Source organism: Cupressus sempervirens, chromosome 10 (assembly GCF_028749045.1).
Source record: "Cupressus sempervirens isolate cs-2001-9-10 chromosome 10, ASM2874904v1, whole genome shotgun sequence".
In the NCBI taxonomy this organism is placed as follows: Eukaryota; Viridiplantae; Streptophyta; class Pinopsida; order Cupressales; family Cupressaceae; genus Cupressus; species Cupressus sempervirens.
In genome coordinates, this window is record NC_143127.1 from 466,817,809 (window position 1) to 466,838,400 (window position 20,592).

The window sequence follows — 20,592 nt, forward strand, 5'->3', positions numbered from 1 at the left end:
ACAATCATTATGCGTTAGGCCGGAACTCTGACGTATCGCGTCTCTTGTTTTAGTACATGTTACCTCGGCCAAACTGGAACTACCATGAAATAAGGCTGTATTTGTTTCTTTCCTGTGCAACGACGCTGTAACATCAACAATTTCTTTCGAAGCTCTCAGAGAGCCATGAACGGGATGTGAGTTTATAACTTAGAAGGATAAAATACTCTTTTTTGTGATTTTTTTTCAAATGGCGAGCCGGGGAGTCCCAGTAGATATAATTGAATCCCTTGAAAGCGTAAGTAGTCACTGTGAGGAGGTGGAGTCCAACGTAAGAGATGTATTGGCAGTCTGTGATCCAGATGTTTTGGCTGAAATACCCCCTCTTGATCGTGCCTATCTCTTTCTGACTTTGGCAAAGGCAGCCGCTACACTATATGCTAGTAAGCTTTGTTCAAGACATTTGGTACTAATTCATTCTGCATATTGCCTACTACGCTCTAAATTTTCTAAAGGGTGTCTTGGAATCTATATTTATTATTAATTTAGCTGATAAGAAGCATCTGATAGCGACTTTGACTGTGTTTCTTATCCGAGTCCCAAATGTTTTTGATACATTCAAAGCTGTGGGTTCTCTTTTTCAAACCTTAAACTCTATTTGCTTCCACAAATCCTTAAGTTTTTAATTTAAAATTAGGGTTTTCAGATATTGCCTATTTTTGTTAATTGAATATGGTGTTTGTTTTGGCAGTGCAACTACAGTTCGTTGGAGAATCAGTGGAGGATCATCCTTTCAAGAAGGAGATGGTAAGATTGAGGAATCCCTTAGTCTTTCTGGATTGTGTTGAGTCAGTCTAGTTCAATTTTGAATGATTTCGGTGGGAAGGTTTTCAGTAACAAGAAATATCAAGCATTTTAGAACTAGTAAGAATTAATGTTGTGGTTTTGCCAGGAGAGATTGGAGATGTATACAAGCAAAGTGGAATATTATATGGATATGAGTTCAGGTTCGGACCACATAACCAAGTTTTGTCACAATGTTCCTTTATTTTCTTTGTTTGTTTCAATATTCATTGTCGCATCGCTATTGAAATGCATTTGCTTTTGAGTTGTGAGTTCGGAGTAGAGCCTTAAGCCATTTTTTTAAAAGCCCCGTACGATGTTGGAAGTCACAAGGGGACCTCCTCTCCATTTAACATATTCAACGTAGAAACCAGGTAATCCACCTAATCAACTTAAATCAACATAGAAGCGACGTAGATGCCAACCTTGAAATCAAATTTTAATATATTAATATAAATTTTCTAAATATATGTATTTAAATTAATGACTAATGAAATTCTTGATGTGATTTCAATCTCCATTGTTTACCTAATTGCAATGCTGGTGTGGGCAACACTTCAACAACTTTGGGTACAATTCCTAGGACAATATGACACAACACAAATCCTTGGGATGCTGCTTTGAAGCCTAGGGGCAATGCTTGAAAAAGTTTTCCTTTTACATTAACTAGAGAGTTACCAGGGGACAGTTTGTTGGAACAGAATAATGGAAGTAAGAAATTGTGATTTATAGTTTTGATACAAATGTAAAAACTATTATTGGATTGTGGCTAAGTTACTGATTCAGATGCAGGGATTTATTTATTTATTTTTGGATGTGGATGTGGGAGGAAACACACACACACACACACACACACACACACACACATATATATGTGTGCAAAGAAATGCAAGAAATATACAAAAACAAATCATTTGATAGTATGACTATGATACTTGACCCTTTATCAAAATTCATGATATTTCAAAATTCATATGATATATCAATATGTGCTTGTCCAACATTAGAGTTTAGTCTTAGACAATAAGTTCAAATAGGTCATGTTCAAGATTCCAACAAAATGAAAACTTAGTTAATGATTGAAGATTCAATCAACAAATATGCATTAGAGTCTGAATCATAGGGATTCACAAGAAAATCCACATTCTCATCATCATCTCCAACCGCTGAAAGATCATTTGAACCAAACATGGTTCAACTTATGCTAGATTCACCACGTGCCACGCTATCCTCATCACCATCTCCGACTATAGTAAGATCATGAATTGCTGCATCCAAATCCACACACTCAAGGGCTACATCCCAAAGCTTTGTTGCCCCTTCCTTGTAATGATCATTCTTACGTGACAAAAGATGCACGCTGGTGTGGACAAAGACCAAATCCTCAACTTTCTTGGTTTCCAAACGGTTGCACTTCACTAAATGGATAAAGGAGTATGTACTCCAGTTCCTTTCAACGACAGAAGAACTAACAATCTAGATAGTTGTCACAAAACATACAAATTAAAAGAAAATTAATTTTAAAGAATGTGTGAAACACTAAATTATAGAATGCAAGTGTAAACATAAAAGTTTAAGACAAAACAAAATTAAAAACTTACTTGTGATAGGACCTTGATTGCAAGAGGTTGAAGATACTTGAAAGGTTGACCATACATGTACCACCATGTGATAGATCCCATTCTGTTTTGTTCCTTTAGTGCAAATGGAGAATGCTTTAATCCCGAAGCAAACAACCCAAATTCTACCCTCACTTTTTCATGCATTTCTTCCAGTGAGAAGTGTTAAATCTGGACTAGAAACTGTAAATCAAACATCTCCATATATCCTAGGAAAAACCCTCTAAGATGACGAAACCACCTAGCCCCAAAAATGAATCCTTTTATTTATGTAGAAAACTTTATTACAAAAGTCATAGCTACTGCTCTATGAATACATGAACAAATAATCCTTTCAGACACCTCTGATGAAGGCAAGTAAAATCGATGATATTGAACACATCAAAAAATATTAAATACAATACCAAAACTTTAGAGAACTTGAACACAACTAAGATGAAAGATGGAAATCTGAGAGAGTGTAATTGATAGATCTCCAAAAATGTGTATGAAGAGGGAGCAGATTATATAATGCCAATCACCTGAAGAAAGCTCTCCAAAAATCGCTCATCAATAAATTGGTAGCCGTGAGGTAATACAAAAGATTATATAACTGCTCCTGATTCAATCATTACTCGAGGATTGAATGGCGACGAGATGCAAGTGGTGACAAGAGAGAGAAAATACCCACGTTGATTACTATTTCATGAATGTATCAAATTACCTTTATGCGATAACCCCCTTTGCAATATGTAACGGAAAGGAGAAAATAACCATTGCCAACAACTATGTGGGACCCATAATGAAACGAGATATGAAAAATGAGACACCTGTTCGGATACACAAACAAATTCCTCTAGATATATGTTAATACAAATTTTCCATTTATAAATCGTAATATCTAGAATTTCATATAAAGCTAAAATATTTGACGCTCACTCTTAGCTGATATGAAATTTAGAAACTAGATGAGTATGCATTCCTATGCTTAACACAGTAACCCAATTATTTATAATCATGGAATAGCTCACACGAAAAATAATTTATTCATAACTAATAATCATGGAATTGCTCAACATAAGAAATTTATAAGACTCACAACTAAGCCTTTACTCATGAACTCTCTCAACATGAATAGTCATGGAATCTCTCAAGATGACATCCAACTCTTATCACGAAATTTCTCAATGTGATAATATCATGGACTCGCTCAACATGATATTTACTATCACATAGTAAAAGAGTTGTCATAGCTGATCTTACAATATTTATTAGTTCACACATCAAAAATGGTTATAGATAAATTTTACAAAACTAGATTTTGTTCCTTTAAAGTCTTAAGATTTACCATACCTAGCTTATCTCTAAAATAATGAAATTTCACCTTAGAAAGAGGCTTAGTGAGAATATCAACAGTTTGATCATCAGTGCTGATATACTTCAGCTCTACAGTTTTTCGAAGTACCATGTCCCTTAAATAATGATACTTGATTTCTATATGCTTTGACTTGTCATGGAAAACTGGATTTATAGAAATCTTTATGCAACTCTTGTTATCACAGAAAATTGTAGTAGATTCAGGGGATTTTCTAAATAATCCACTTACAAGTTTTCGAAGCCAAACAACTTCTCGAGTTGCTGAGTGAGCAGGCTGCCACATATTCAGCTTCAACAGTGCTTTGAGCTACACATTTTTGCTTCCTACTGCACCAAGCAATCATGGCTGAAACAAAAACCTGAGGTACTCTCTCTGTCCACGATACAACCAGCCTAATCAAAATCTGAGAAACTATGAAGTTGCAAATCATTAGAACAAGAGAAGCTCAATCCATATTGTAAGGTCCCTCTGACATATCTCAAAATATGTTTAGCTGCAATGAAATGATATTTTCTTGGCTCACTAATAAACTGATTGAAAGTATTAACAACAAAGCAAATATAAGGCCTCATATTGACAAGATACATGAGAGAACCAATAAGCTGCCTGCAAGGAGTACAATCAATTAATTCTGAATCAGCTGAAACTACTTGAAGTTTCTTCAAATTAGATTCCATAGGAGTCACATTTGGCTTGCAATCAAGCATACCAAATCTCTTAAGGATGTCTAGAGCATGTTTACCTTGATTAGTAATGATCTCATTAGATTGTTGCCAAATTTCTAGACCAAGGAAGTAGTGCATTAAACCTAGATCTTTCATTTCAAATTCGGAAGTTAAATCCTTTTTGCATTTGACAATCATTTAATCGTCTCTTGTAATAAAGAGATTATCAACATAAAGAACAAGGATCAACATAAGTTCATTATATCTTTTGAGATAAATATTTGGATCAGCTTCATTATATGTGTCTTCTCTTGTTGCAATAGAGTCGTACACCTTTTCATACCCCAGGCCTGTGTAGTCAGCTGGTGATTCTTTGATTGCTGCCACCATTTCCTTTCAATATGGTGATCTCACCAAGTTGAAAGGAAGCCCATTTGCATAGAGGCAACGCGCAGTAGCTTCATTAGCACGGTCTCTTGCCTCCGTTTTAAATGCGGTGTGCAATGGGCCTCTTTTGCGGGTTGAAATTCCTGCTTCTTCCTTATCCTCTTCTGGCACAGATACTTGCAAGAATGGGTGTTGGGAGGATGCAATTGTTTCAGTGGGTGCATGCATCTTGCTCTTTGAGGATGGACCTTGATAGTAGCTTTTTTTTGATCTATTGATCAATGTATCAACAACTTCTTGTTCTCTTACAAATGAAAGTATTTCTGCACTTGTCATTCCAGTACCATTTTTGCCTGTGCACATTCCAAATCCTTTGCTAGCAGGGCCCATGAAATGAAGCTTCACCCTAGAATATGAGCTATTGAAAGGTTTTCCTTTGTTACTTTGACAATAATTGCACTTCCAATAGTATGAGCCACCTCCTGCAACTTGTGATCTCTGTGTTATATGTCTCCACAAAGGAGAACCTATATTAGTTTTAAAATTATCAGTGCCTTGCCCTCCATGGCCCCCAACTGAACTTTGACTAGCACTACCATCGGTATCCATTCTTGCCTAGTTTTTTGCAACCTATTCTATAAGAAAATAAATAAATTTTAATTAGGTCCTAACAACTATGAATATCATGCATAGAAGTGGAAAGAAGTGAGAAAAAACTACTAAAATAGATACCCAAACTTACTTCTATATATCTTTCAAAAAAAAATTTGAATTTTTTTTTGAAAAATTTCTTCAAGAACTTGGAAAAATTCATCAAAATACTCAAGAATGGGATTGATTGTTTACCTTGAATGATTTAAACTCATTTGAGAAAGCTATCTCTTGCCCTTTGATCGATACTCTTCGAAAATGTTGAACTTGGCGTCATAATGGCAATGCAAACTAGAGACCAAATGAGAAGTGGCCATAGGTATAAACAAAATTCCAAAATGAGTTGTGAATGCTTCAACATTCACCTTTAGGGTTGTTTTTGGGTTTCATAGCAAAACCAACCTAAAAAAACAATTACAACATGTGCATATTGGGCAACTTAAGTTGTTTTTGGGGTTTTTATATTTGTTTTGGCTGTTGGGCCCACGGATGCGTTCGGAAGCTGGCCGAAAGCCAACCACAAGCTTTCGGATGCGTTTGGAAAGACAAAGCTAGGGATGGCTGTCAACCCCTTACCCTAGTTGGGAAGGGTATCAAATCCGGGTATGTTGGCCAAACCCCTATTTTTGCAGGGAGACCTTCTAATGTGTAGAAAGGAATTGTGGAGACCAACAAAAGTATAGCGGATGGTAGTCAGAAGACTATCTTGGGTTCAAAATCTTTCCATAAGAAATGAAGTTTATTTCATGGAATATTACAGGATTAAATAATCCTTATAAGTAAGATATAGTGAGTAACATGATTAGAGATAATAAGCTGGATATTGCTCTTTTGCAGGAAAGTAAGATGCTTAAAGATAAAGTTGAAAGTCTGTTGTTGTTTAAAAGTGGCAAGATTCTAGGGGGTGATGCTGATGGGGCCTCAGGAGGTATGGCTTTTTTTGGAATGATAGATTTATTTGTGGGGAACTTGTTTCATAGAATAGAAATATGATGAATATTAGATTTTCTAATACTAAGGATGGCACTTCATGGGTGTTAACTAATATTTATGCACCTAACACTAAATGGAGTAGGAAAGATCTTTGGGTTGATCTTTGTAATCAGAGAAAGAATTTTGTGGATGAGAATTGGGCTATTATGGGCGACTTTAATATGCCTCTGAAAGAAAATGAGAAGATGGAGGGCAATCAGACCAACTTGGACAATAGGTTGGATTTGATGGAGTTTATTGATAGCCATTTTCTGCATGACATGGCTCTGCATGGTGTTGACTATACTTGGACAAATAGAAGGTCTGGGAAAGACCTTATCCAAGTGAGGTTGGATAGAGCCCTTATTAGTAATAATTGGTTTTTGTATGATAAATGCTCTCTATCTGCTCATCTGAGTGGGCTCTGACCATTACCTCACTTTTCTTTTGGCTGACCCAATCACTACTAAGAAGCACTATCCCTTTCGATTTGAAAAAATGTGGACTCTCCATCCTGGGTTGGAAAACCTTTTTAAGGTTTGGTGGGGTATTCAAGTGGAGGGAACAACCATGTTTAAAGTTGCTAAAAAATTGAGGAATGTTAAATATAATATCAAAAGATGGAACAAGGAAACCTTTAGGAACATTTGTGACAGAAAAAGGAGGATTCTTGAGGAATTAAAGGAGATTCAGGATAGCATTCAGTTTGAGTGTTATGAGTACGTGTCTAGGAAGGAGGAAGATTTGAAGCTGATTGAGATGCATGATATTATTACCATGGAGGAGATGTACTAGAGACAACAGTCTAGAATTTTTTTTAAAAGAGGGGGATAGGAATACTAAATTTTTCCATATGACTACTTTGAAGCATAGAATGGTTAATAAGATCTCTAGACTCAATGCTCATGGTCTTTTTACTAATGACGATGAGGCTATTAAAAGGGAAGCCATGAATTTTTTTAGTGGTTTGCCAGAGAGTGAACCCAATCTGGATAAGGATAAGCAAAAGGAGTATCTGGAGTGTATCCCTAAAAGCATCTCAGATGATCAGAATAAATAACTCACTGCCATCCCTACCAATGATGAAATTACTAAGGCTGTTTTTTCCTTTGAGGGAAATAAAGCTCTTGGTCTGGATGGTTTTCCCTTCCTCTTTTTCATACTTATTGGCATATAATTCAAGAGGATGTTTTTAATGGTGTTAAAGAGTTCTTTGGGTCTAGAAAACTCCTTAAGGAGTTGAATGGTACTTTTTTGGCTTTGATCCCCAAAAAGCTTGGTGCTGATTGTATGGACCAGTTTAGACCAATAAGTCTTTGTAACTCTTTTTATAAAATCATATCCAAAGTTCTTACTCTTAGGATTTTATCTTTATTACCTTCTTTGATTTCGAGACAATAAAATGGGTTTGTTCCAAGCAGGCAAATTTTGGATTCTAACATTACGGTGCATGAAAATATTCACTCCCTTGCTAAATCCAAGAAAGAGGGGTTCTTATTAAAGCTTGACTTATCCAAAGCTTATGATAGGGTAGATTGGGAGTTTTTGAAATGAGGGCTGGAAGCTTCTGGGTTTAATAAAAGATTTTTGGAATTGGTCCTTATGCTGGTCTCCTCTACCACCTTTTCTACTCTTGTCGATAGTTCTCCGACTTCTTTCTTCCGGGCTTCTTGTGGCTTAAGACAAGGGGACCCGCTATCTCCTATCCTATTCATTCTCATGGCTGAATGTTTAGGTAGATATGTGGAAAAAATGGTTCTTAAGGGGGATTTCGTGGGTCTAAAACCTTATTCTAAGAATTTAACTTGCTCTCATCAACAATTTGTTGATGACTCAATTGTGGTGGGAGAAGCCTCAGTCAAAAATGCGAGAATTATCAAGAAGGCTCTTGAGGATTATGGGTAGGCTACTGGACAAATTATTAACTGGAACAAAAGCTTGATTTACTTTATCAATGTTAATGAGAATAGGCAAAACAGAATCAAAAGAATCATTGGTTGTGAGGTTGGTAGTCTTCCAGGATCTTATCTTGGTCTTCCTCTTTGTCTTGATCCTCCTGAGTCCTTCTGGAGTTCTTTGATATACATAATCCACTCAAAGTGAGCTGGTTGGAAAGGTTCCCTCCTTACCCAGGCAGGTAAGATTAGTATTCTTAAATCCACTTTACAGAATATGCCTCTGTATGCTTTGAGTGGTTTTAAGATTCCTAGGAAATATGCCTGGGCCATTGAAAAAATTTAGAAACATTTCTTATGGATGGGTATAGAAAAGAAGAAAAGAAAGGCTTTGATTGCCCGGGATAAAGTTTGCATGCCAATAAAAAAAGGAAGACTAGGACTAAGAAAGATCAATAGTGTGAACGATTCTTTACTTGCCAAGCTAATATGGAGAGGGTATAAAGAGGAGGGTGAATGGAAAGATATATGGAATGATAAATATAACAGGGAGGATCAAGCGTTTAATCTCTTCCTTTGTAGTGAGGTCACTTAGGGGGGATCTGTAATTTGGAAGCATGCTTAGAAAAACAAGTAGTTGATCAAAAAGGGGTTGGATGGAAGGTTGGTAATGGTAGGACTATTCATTTTTGGGAGGACATTTGGATTCTTGATCATGCCTTGAGTTCTGATCAGAGGTGGAATGGGTATATGGATCAATGCAAGAACTTTTTTGGTAATTCTATTGCTGATTATTGGGAAGAGGATAAATGGGTGACCCTTAATAGAGTGGATGAGAACCTTAATGAACTTAACAAAATTCTGAATGTTGTCTTTATAGTTCAAGAGGAGTATACTTTAATATGGAAGTATAATCCTAATGGGTTGTTCTTTGTTTTATCTCTGTATGGCAATGCTTTCAAAGACTATCAAGTGCCTTGCTGGGCTGAAGCTTGGTTTAAAGGCTTGACCCCTAAAGTTTAACATATTTTTTTGGATTCTTTTGTAAGATAAAATTCTTACCATTGATAATTTACTGAAGAAAGGTATGTGTCTTGTCAGTAGGTGTTATCTTTGCAAGGAAGAGGAAGAGTTGGATAATCATTTGACTATTCATTGCTCTTACACTAGAGTCGGATAATCATTTGACTATTCATTGCTCTTACACTAGAAGGTTATGGGAAAGGATCTGTGGAATGCTAGATATGGGTTGGGTTTTCCCCCTCAGTATTCAAGAGTTATTCCTAGCATGGAAGTCTCCTTGTTGTAATACTTTGATTATGAAGTTATGGGAGTTCATCCTCTCGTTTCTTTGCTGAGGTGTGTGGAAGGAAAGAAATGATAGGTTGTGAAGAGGTAAGGAGACTAATTCTGTTCAGTTATTTCATAAGATTAAGCATATAGTGATTGAGAATATTATGATTTTCAGGAAAGGTCATGAACCTCGAAATGAATGGGAAGGCAAAGTGATTCAGAATTGGAATTTAGAAGGGTTAAGAGTCTCTTAGAATGATTATAATCTTATGATTTTGGCTAGGTGGGACTGTCCACCACAAGGCTGGTGTAAGATTAATTTTGATGGGGCCTCAAAGGGCAACCCAGGGTTTGCGGGCTGTAGTGTCATTATCAGAAATATGAACGTGGATAGTTTGGGTATTATGTTTATTCCTATTGGGGAGCAAACTAACCATGTTGCGGAAGCTATTGCAGCTCTCCATGGTCTTATTTTTGCCAAGGTTATGAATTTGAAGAAAATTTGGCTTGAGGAGGATTCCCTTAATATTATTAATTGTCTTGATAAAACTAATAATTCCTCTTGGACTATCCATAATATTATATGCAAGGCTATTAATCTTATAAATTCTTTTGAGGATTGTGTTATCACTCACAACTACAGAGAAACAAACCAAGTTGCTGACTTGGCTGCGAATGTGGCATGCAATAGTCATGCAAAGATGATTTGGAATCATGGTGACAACATCTCCATCGATGGGCTATCCTTGATAGAGTACGACAAGGTTAGAAGTTTGCAAAAAAGCTTTAATAATGATGAACACAACATTTAGGAATAATTATGAATTGGGTAGGAATGGGGAGTTGTGGGCTATGATTAGTTTTGAAGGGACTATTCATTCATTGCCACACAGATTGTGGGTCTTTATGTATAACAAAAATCTTTGTTGCGATATCGACCCCAAGTTTTCCTTAATGTCTGTCTCTGTTATGACTAGGAGAATTTGCTGCAATTTGAGGAAAATGGGAGGCAAGAGAAAGAGGGTCGAGCCAACAAGCTACAAGGAATGGAAGAAGAAGACAGATATTTGGGATATTTTGGAACAGGGTCATTTCACGGGCTTTATGGAGAAGTTAAAGGGTAGCAATCCTTCAATTATTCGCCAATTTATTAGGACCTGGAAGGATGGTAGTATTCTGGGTGGAATGTAATGACCCTTACTATAAAGGCCATTGAAACCCTCAAACTGGACTGAAATAGCTCCAATTTTGCCGGTTATGAATGCTGAATTAATGCCACACGAAGACCTCACAATTTGCCCCAAACCGACTCACAAAATTGCTGCTGTTGCCCAACTGACAGGGCCGTACAGGTATGGCCTAGTACGGCTGCTAGATAAAAATATTGCAGCGTTTTTTTGTCACTCCAAAAGCAATAAATCTGGGCGCCTAGGGTTGCTGAATAACCCCCTAAAATATGAAATTCATCCGTCAAGCCAATTAGGAGTTATGAGCAAAAACGTGGGTCCAAACCCTCGACTGGCAGTTTGAAAATAATGCACAACTGTGTCTTCAAACCCTGTTAATCAATCCACAAATGCTAGGGCACAACTGAAACCCTTATTCCAACCAAAGTAAACCCTTATAACTGAATCTCAATGAAGTCCAAATGAGATGGCTGAATTACCAACTCCTCAAATGCAACAATTCAGGTGATATTTCACACCCTCAAAGTCGCCAATCCAAGGGAGTGATTCGTTCCCAAAGATCAAATAATAATTTGCAGACCCAAGAGACTACAAATTTGCTCCACAATGGAAGAAGTAGAAGAAATCTCAAATCCAAGCATGTCCAAAATGAGAGGCCCAGCCCTCTATTTATTCACTTTTCTAAGAAGTTGCTAGAACTTCTAGAAACATCCTTTATAAAATCTCATTATAATGCACTTTTTCTAGAACTTCTAGAAACATCTTTTATAAAATCTCATTATAATGCACTTTTTATAATAAAGTAATTTTATAAAATAAAAAGTGCAACTCAACTTAAAATTATAACATGTAGGCCCCAGTGACACATAATAATAAAATATAACCTCTTAACACTTCTTCAAGAGCAAGATATGACCATCTGATCCGCAGAATTGACTCTCTCTCCACACCATTTGCCTACGAGAGTCTGGAATAGGCAAAATCCATGATCAATGTCATGTCGAACTAAATAGGGGACATTACATGGAAACTAGAGAATGGATGTCATGAAGGACATTATAGCAGGAGCTACTGGTCTTGATACAGAGGGTATCAACTTCTACAGGGATAGGAAGCTGTCAGATCGTGCTGTTGAAGAGTTAATGGAGACGACTAAGGAGCATAACAGGTTGGTTAAAATTGCCAATGCCAATTTTAGCCCTAGCTTCATTTCTCGTCCTTGGAGGTTTGTCATGTTTGTGGTGATTGAATACCTAACCCTGGATGGTCGTTTTACTAAGATTTTTGGGCATCATTTTATGTTGGTTAACCATTTCAGGCATAGGGTTAGACTTAATATCCCCTTCTACCTCAGGCAGTTGTTGGGTAACACCATTCTAGGTATACAAAACAATCCTGAGGGTGACCATGAAGGCTTGATGGTTCTGATTATGAATCTTCTTAAAGAAAAGAAAGTGGACAGACCCCATTTTAGTAAGAAAACTTTGGAGTGTGAAATTGAGGGGAGTGAATAGGATGAGGGCAATGATGAGTACATGAAGGAGGAAGATGATGAGATGGAGGTTAAGAAGAGGAAAAGCTTGCTCCTAGGAGCTCATTTGCAAAGAAAAGGAAGACTAAGGACGTGGATCTTGAGATGGACATGAAATCTGAAGAGGAGCCGGAGGGGGGTATAGGGAAGAAAACCACTAGTATTTCTGGTATTGCTACCAGAAACAAGGGGAAGAAAAGTGATAGGGTTTCAAACATTCCCTCTGATGATGAACCTTTGATCAAGAGGATGGAGCGGAAAGGTAAGAATTTGCTTTCTCAAGGGAGGGCTGATGACAAAGGTACTAAGGAGGAGGATTCTAAAAGAGACAATATGGAAAGGGATGAGGATTACCTGGCTAATGACAAGGACTATGATGAACAGGGGTATTGGAAGGGTATGATTGGTAATCTGGGTTTGATGAAAAGGGATATCAGTAGAATGTAGAAGTAGATGAAGGACATTAGGAGAGAGTTTGATTAGTTAAGCAGGACCACCAGAGGTGAGAGAACTCTTAGTCAACATCTCGATAGACTTTATGAGGTGATTGGTAGTGCAAAAGAGGTTAAGAATCTTATGAAGAGAATTCCACCCTTGGAAGCCAATAATAGAGCTATGGAACATAAGATGAAGGATTTGCAAAAAAGGCTAGATGGCATGGATAACAGAGTGATCAACACTGAGAAGGTAGTTAAGAAAATTGCTGATCATAGTTGCTCCATCTTGAAGACTGTAGCAGACAAAATTAACACTCTGCTGGACAAACTGGAACAGGGGAGAGTTCAAGGCTTAAAAGACTTGAAAGAGGAACATGGCCTCGACAAACAAACCAGGGCTAACTCTAGGAAGACTGAGGTCATGGAAGCCAAAGAAATGGATGATCTGAAGGCCTCTGTGGTTAACATGAATATCCTTGCAGATCAGGTTGCTGATATACTGAAGACCCTGACGCTGTCTTTTTGCTGGTTTTTTGCTTTCTTTTTGTTGTCTTGTCCTGCTGTTTGTTTTAAGACTTATGGTCTTAGTTAGTCCTGTTTTTTGGTGCTGATGCAAAAGGTTTCGGGTCCTTTAAAACCTGTTTTTACTTGATCAAAACTAAAGAATTTAAAACTACTCAAAAGATGTAACTGATAGTGCTGGTGTAATGGTAATTATTCAGCAGAAGTACAGGGCTGAATAATGGATTATGATGGTCGTAGTTATTCGAATGTCTCTTAGTTGGAATAAGCCAGTTGAAAATGGGAATAAGGGGTCTGTGACTGTCATTTGTATACACAGCTGCTTATGCAGTTAGAAAGAGGTAGACAAATCCCTTCAGCCTGGCTAGTTAACTACCTGCTGTTGAGGGAGTAGAACGGCTTGTTAACTATCTGCAACTGAATGATAGACTGATTGGTTAGCTGCCACCATTTATGCGATAACTGCCTATATTGTGCATCACATGAAACGAGGATTAAAAGGAAGCGTTGTGGGGGTAAAGAGGACATTTTTTGAAAATGAAAAAATGAATACTCTATTTCACAAAGGTGATGCTGCTACAGCTGTCTGGGCACTTGGTACAGAAACCTTAAGTGTATCAGCTTGTTCTTCTGGGGATGTAAACCTTCAGGGAATAGTCAGTGGCCTAAGGCAACAGAAAAAGTGTGTAAAGTGTTTTGCATCAATAGCCATTCAGTTTAGCATGTTACAGAGGCTCTAGGAGTACCAGTTGAGTAAATACTGCAGGATGGGCTTGTCCAATGAATTGCAATAGACTGGTGATTTCCATTTAAGTGCAACTCTTTGTATAAAGAACAATAAAAAAAGCTATGTTGAGTTATTCTGGGTTGAATTTATGTACACATTAAATTTAGGTCTTTACGCTGATATCAGTAATGTGATTTTTGTTCAATTTTTTATATCAGAAATAAGATAACCTTGCAAAACAAAATCCATAAGAGGAATAGCAGCATAATTCATTTAGTTCATTTTGCATTCCTTTGGTTCTTGCAAGATCTTTCTATGCTTTTAGGTACTAGTTTTCCTTCCTTTGTTTTCATATCTATATTAGGAATTCAAATGTCGAATAGCTAGGTAATAGGGAGCTTATGGAAGCAGTAAGACTGTGTCCACTCCTTTTGTATGGTTTTTTTGTATCTGTATAACAGATACACCAGTGAAAAATGACAACATGAGTCTTAATTCATTGGAAACCTTATCATTAACAAAACCATAAGATCCCCAAGCCATATGAGTGCAGTGTCATCTCAAGACTTGAAAATGCCTTCACAAACAGAAAATCTTCCAGATCTATGAATTATCTGTCATGGATTATGCTGCTATTCCTCTTATTCATTAACATGCAGATTTGCTCTCTTTTGCTTGTCAAATGTAATGCCCTCTTTTCTTCATTTTGCAAGGTGACAATCTAATAAGGAGGAGCTGGAGGACGGAGACTTCAAGTGGAGACATCAAATTCAAGCTTGAGGACTGTATTTGAGAAGGAAAGTCCATGTCAAGGATCCAGGGAAAATTCAAGCTGAGATCAAGATGAAGTCCAACAAGTTTGCCTTGAAGGAGTCTAACCACATGAAGGCATCTTCAAGAATTCAAGATTAATCAAGTTCCCAAAGATGCAAGTGGTAATTCAAGTCATGACATGAGAAAGTTCTGAAGAGGGAAATATTTTTTGAAGATTCAAGAAGAAGAAGCAATTTTGGAGTATGAGACATCACAATCATCCTCAAGGAATTGACTTTTGGAAGAGTTAATCAAAGGTTGGAATTTTGACTATCAAGAGACATTTTCTCTCCATCAAAGGATTAATTAAGTCTACAAGGTAATAGTGATGAGGTGGCCCATTTCAAGCACAGGGAATCACATTATGCCAATTGTCCAGTCTTCTTGTTGGTTGGGAAAAGCTTTTGTAATTTTCTTATTGGCCCACGATGTGGTGTCCTCGTAATTCATTGTAAATTTGGCAACTCTAACTAGGGTTTGTTGGGATGAATCTTGACCCTTGATCTTCAATCAATCTTGATACTTAATTGTATTTGAGCATCTATTGAAGGTGAATACCTTGTCACTTGTAAAGGGTTAGATTCATTAGAGGCAGTAGAAGGTTGGATTAGAGAGCTAGAAGTAGTTTAGAGTAGGCCGGCTCAAGGAGAGACTTGATCAAATTGTCTATCAAAGTAATGGATATTCAATATTTATGCTTCTGGGTGAGATTGTGTGTAAGTTTGACAGCATCAATGTTTCGGATCATACTCAATGATCCATCATTAGGATGAGAGAGCTATAGGTTGCAGACTCAGGCAAAGTAAAAAGAGAGAAGGAGAGGTGGGGGGTGGGGGGGGGGGGGGGTGCAAAGAGGGTAGCACGTAGGTCAAGGAGACACATGATTAAGAAAGAAGGGGAAAAAATATAGAGAGGAGAGCTAAGATAAAGCAAAACAGGAAAATGAATGAATAAATATAAGAAAAAAGGTTGTAATAATAAAATCCATTATAACAATAGTAGAGAGATAATAATTTAAGAAAAATAAGTTGAAAAGTATTAAGTTAAAGCCAAAATTGATAATAATAATAATATTAGAATAATAAAAATAAATAAATAAGTAACCTAAAAGAAAAGAAACTCATACTAATATATATATACAATAATATTAATAGATGAATTAATAAATAAAATGACAAAATAAGAGATAATAATAAGTGAATGTATGTACGTATGCATATATGTGAATAAAATACGAGCATATCTACATACATACATACATACAAATATGAAAAGGACAAATAAAGAAATTAAAGATAAATAGATTAATAATAATAATAGATATACTAATATATATATATATATATATATATATATATATATATATATATGAACAAAAAAAAAGAAATAAGTGAATGTACGAATGTGTGCATATATATATATATGAGCATATATACATACATACAAAAAATATGAAGAGGAAAAATTAAAATAGATTAATAATAATAATAAATATACTAATATCTATATATATATATATATATATATATATATATATATATATATGGGGCTATATGTATGTATATAGGTGTGTGTATATACGTACATTCCTATATATATACATAATTGCCACAAAAATGGAGAAGATAATAATAATATAAAGACAAAAGGAAAAATAAATGAAAAGACGATAATAAATTAAAATGCCTTAAGTTAAATTCACAAGAATAATAAATAAAAGAGTAGCCTTAAAGAAAAGAAACACACACACACATATATAAACAAGAAAAGAATAATAAACGAATAATGAAAAGATTAACATAATAGAAATAATAAAAAATTAAATGTCTGTATGTATGTATATATGTAAATATATATACAAGGATATACACATACCTACATAAAAATGGTATGAAAAGGAATAAAATAAAAATAAAATAAAAAAATAAAAAAATTAATAATAATAAATATACTGATATATGAACGAATACATGCATATATATATAGGGCTGTATGTATGTATATAGGAGTGTATATAGTATATACGTACATTCCTACATATATACATAATTGTAATGCAAAAGAAAGAGAAGATGATAATAATAATAAAAAAGTAAGTTAAGATAAAGACATAAATAGAAAAATAAAAGAATTAATGAAACAATTAACTGAAATAAAAATGATAATATGTGCATTTAAGCACATATGTAAATATATAAACGTATATGTAATAATAAATAAATAAATAAATAATTAATTAATTAAAATAAAAATAAAAATGAAAAGAAAAGATTAGAAGAACAAAAAACTAAAAGCAAGAGTTGGGAGGGGGGAGAGATAGAAGGGGAAGCGGGCGATGGTAGGGGAAGGGCGGCAAAGACGAGGAGAAAAGAGTTAAGAGAAGAGAAGAGACAAGTGGAGCAGAGGGTTGAGAAGGTTAAACAAAGGGATGATGGGGTCTCTTGATGGAGGATAAGAGCGGATGCCAGGCTAGGTTGAGGGCCCATCCTTCATCTCGTTTGAGATTGGTGGGGTGGTTAAATATTTCAATCGCCTCCTTCATCTTTCTCTTATAGTAATTGTTTTCTTTAGCTAGGATTTGAGAGTTTTTCCTCTTCATATTTTTTGTATGTATGTATATATGCACACGTTCGTACATTCACTTATTTCTTATTTTTTTGTTCATATATATATATTAGTATATCTATTATTATTATTAATCTATTTATCTTTAATTTTTTAATTTGTCCTTTTCATATTTGTATGTATGTATGTATATATGCTCGTATTTTATTCACATATATGCATACGTACATATATTCACTTATTATTATCTCTTATTTTGTCATTCTATTTATTAATTCATCTATTAATTTTATTGTATATATATATATATGAGTTTCTTTTCTTTTAGGTTACATATTTATTTATTATTATTATTCTAATATTATTATTATTATCAATTTTGGCTTTAACTTGATACTTTTCAACTTATTTTTCTTAAATTATTCTCTCTCTACTATTGTTATAATGAATTTTATTATTATAACCTTTTTTCTTATATTTATTCATTCATTTTCTTGTTTTGCTTTATCTTAGCTCTCCCCTCTATCTTTGTTCCCCTTCTTTCTTAATCATGTGTCTCCTTGACCAATGTGCTACCCTCTTTGCCCCCCCCTCTCCTTCTCTCTTTTTATTTTGCCCGAGTCTGCAACCTATTATGTTTTTTCTCTTAGCTCTCTCATCCTGATGATGGATCATTGAGTATGATCCGAAATGTTGATGCTGTCAAACTTACACACAATCTCATCCAGAAGCATAAATATTGAATAGCATGGATTGTGGAAATCTATTACAATTTAAGTAATGGATAACTCATTTTTGTTTTTTCATGGTGGATTACTCAAAACTGCTTCAGAGTGCTGCATGGTTTCCTTAATCTTTTACTTGGATTGGATTTCTTTTCCTATTCAAGTAGTTAGTTGGATGAAAGTTGTGGATGTTTTCTTCCTTGACTCGAACAAATCCAGGCCACTAGCCTCTTGCTGATGGTAGGAGTGCCTTGTGTAGTAAGCCAATGATTGAATGCACTTAACTTTAATTGGTGTTGATTCTTTAGTTTGCATCCGTTTGATGGGATTGGGGAGCATATATCAATTTGAAAACTGTTTGAGTGTTGCTTAGAAGCTTGTACTTGATGGGTGAATTTGTTGATGCAATTGCATCTAGTAGAGTCCAAGTCATCCACGATTCCTTGCATTCATAGTTAGAAGTAGTATAAGTTAAGTTGAAGTGGAAAGTTGGAAGATCAAAAGTATATTTTCGTTACACATTGTGAAGCCAAGTCTTTCAAAGTGCAAGAGTTGATATCTGTTGAATGAATAGCGTAAGTCCTCTAAGTGATTACTGACAAATCACATTATTTCATTGAGCAAGTACCCACCATTAAAGGAACCTTGGAGTCATTTCATGATCTTACTTTGCAAGCTTAGCATGAGAGATGACCTTATATCAAGAGACGATTGAGTAATTGATGTTTCATCTTGGAACATCGGGTGTTTGATTTTGCATGTTGTAGCGGAATCAAACTCACATCAACAGCTTGTTAAACCTGCAAATATGTCTTGCACGATTGTTAGAAAGTAACTTTGATTAACTCTTTGAAGTTTGTCAACTTCTTGAGGATGATTGTGATGTCTCTTGCTTTCAAATTGTTTCATCTTTCAAATCTTCTTCATCCCTTTGTAATTTTCGTCATGGCCTGACTTGGCTTTGCAAACTTGAACCTTCTAATCCTCATTTTCAAACTCTAATGTGCATTTGTAAACTTGATTGAATTGCTTGAAGCCCTCATGATTGGAATTGTACTTTGATCTTGATCTAAATCTGCACTTGGTGTTCTTAATGTTGGATATTCCCTCTCACTTGTAACCTTCAAGCAGAAGCCAGCCCTCTGTAGCATCCACTCGGATTCCTACCTTGCAAAAAAAGAGAAAAGAGGCACAGAGTTCACAAAGATGATGCAAAAGGAGTCTCAGTATTTTACATTTAGATCTAAATACAATCCTAATTTCTTTCCATGTAAAATGTTAATTATCTTGGCCTAAGAAAGTTAGGAAATTAAACACCTGAATTTTTGATTTTGCATTATAAATCTGAGATAAAATAGTATCATGCTAAAATCTGGAAAAGAATGATTAAGTTCGATACATCACACTCGAGAGTTTACTCCTCTCTTCCTTTGTTATCTCTCATTCCTTCAGAGAGATTTGCCTTAGAAAAAACTCAGAATTTTGTCTTTTTCCTTGTTAAAGTTACTCCATGCAATCACCACTTAGTATGAAGGAAGAATTTGCCATTCAAAACAGAGGAATTCACGGCTTGTCAAAGGCAGATCGCTGGTTCTCTTGATGTTGACAAAGTGGCTGTCCTATTAGAGATCAAAATTGCTGCCAATATTTGGGAAATTCACTGCTTAACAAATTGATTCGCTGCCTTGCTCAGCAGATAATAAGAGGTATGAATTGGTTGTGAAATGATTTGCAAGGCCTTTGTTATATTGGCGATTGCTGGGGCCAAAATACACATCTCCCTAGAAGGCCAACCAGGCCGTTTAGATGACCAAAATTAAATGCGTTGGCCCCCTCCTTGCTGGCTGACCTGGCTCATGCTCTATCATTGGGCAGAAATCGTCAAAATTTAGGTAAGAATACCTAGGAGAGGGTGGATTTCGCCTTCTTATGGGTAATGCCTTGGTTGCCAAGAGAAAACATGCCCCAAGATGCCCAACTTGGTGACTATCAACTCATCATGCCCCCCACCTTCAGAAAGAATGATCTATAGAGTAAAAATTTGTATGGTTAAGGGGGGTAGAAATTGGACAAGTTTGGGTATTAATACCCAAGGTGGAGTGGATTCCACTCCTACTTGGGTAATGCCTCCAACATGAACTTATCCAATCCACTATTCAATGAGATTTTGGCTCCAAAACTTTACTCATTTCCCTCTTGTACTTCAATCTGAATCATAAACTACAAGCCTAGACCTAGGGTGCAAATCTTATGTTTTTGGGTAAAATTACTCAAGACAGGTACATTCCACTCACCTTTGGGTAAAATTACCCAAGAAGGGGTGGATTGCACCCCTACTTGGGTATTCTCAGTCAACACATCAGTCATTCTTATAAAATTTCCCATCCCACTAGCTATTTCCTCTCAAATTTGGTGAAATCATGA

The 20,592-nt window shown here is 35.8% G+C and overlaps 1 protein-coding gene across 1 annotated transcript in view; it reads left to right on the forward strand.

The window, feature by feature from the left end:
- LOC149534719 (Sas10/Utp3/C1D family) overlaps positions 1–20,592 on the forward strand; it is a 43,119-nt gene continuing 22,527 nt past the window's right edge. Inside the window, exons 1-3 of the mRNA XM_089804124.1 lie at positions 1–422; positions 731–786; positions 932–986. Coding sequence (XP_089660250.1) covers positions 230–422; positions 731–786; positions 932–986 — 304 coding nt within the window. The 5' untranslated portion in view covers positions 1–229. The remainder of the gene's footprint in view (positions 423–730; positions 787–931; positions 987–20,592) is intronic.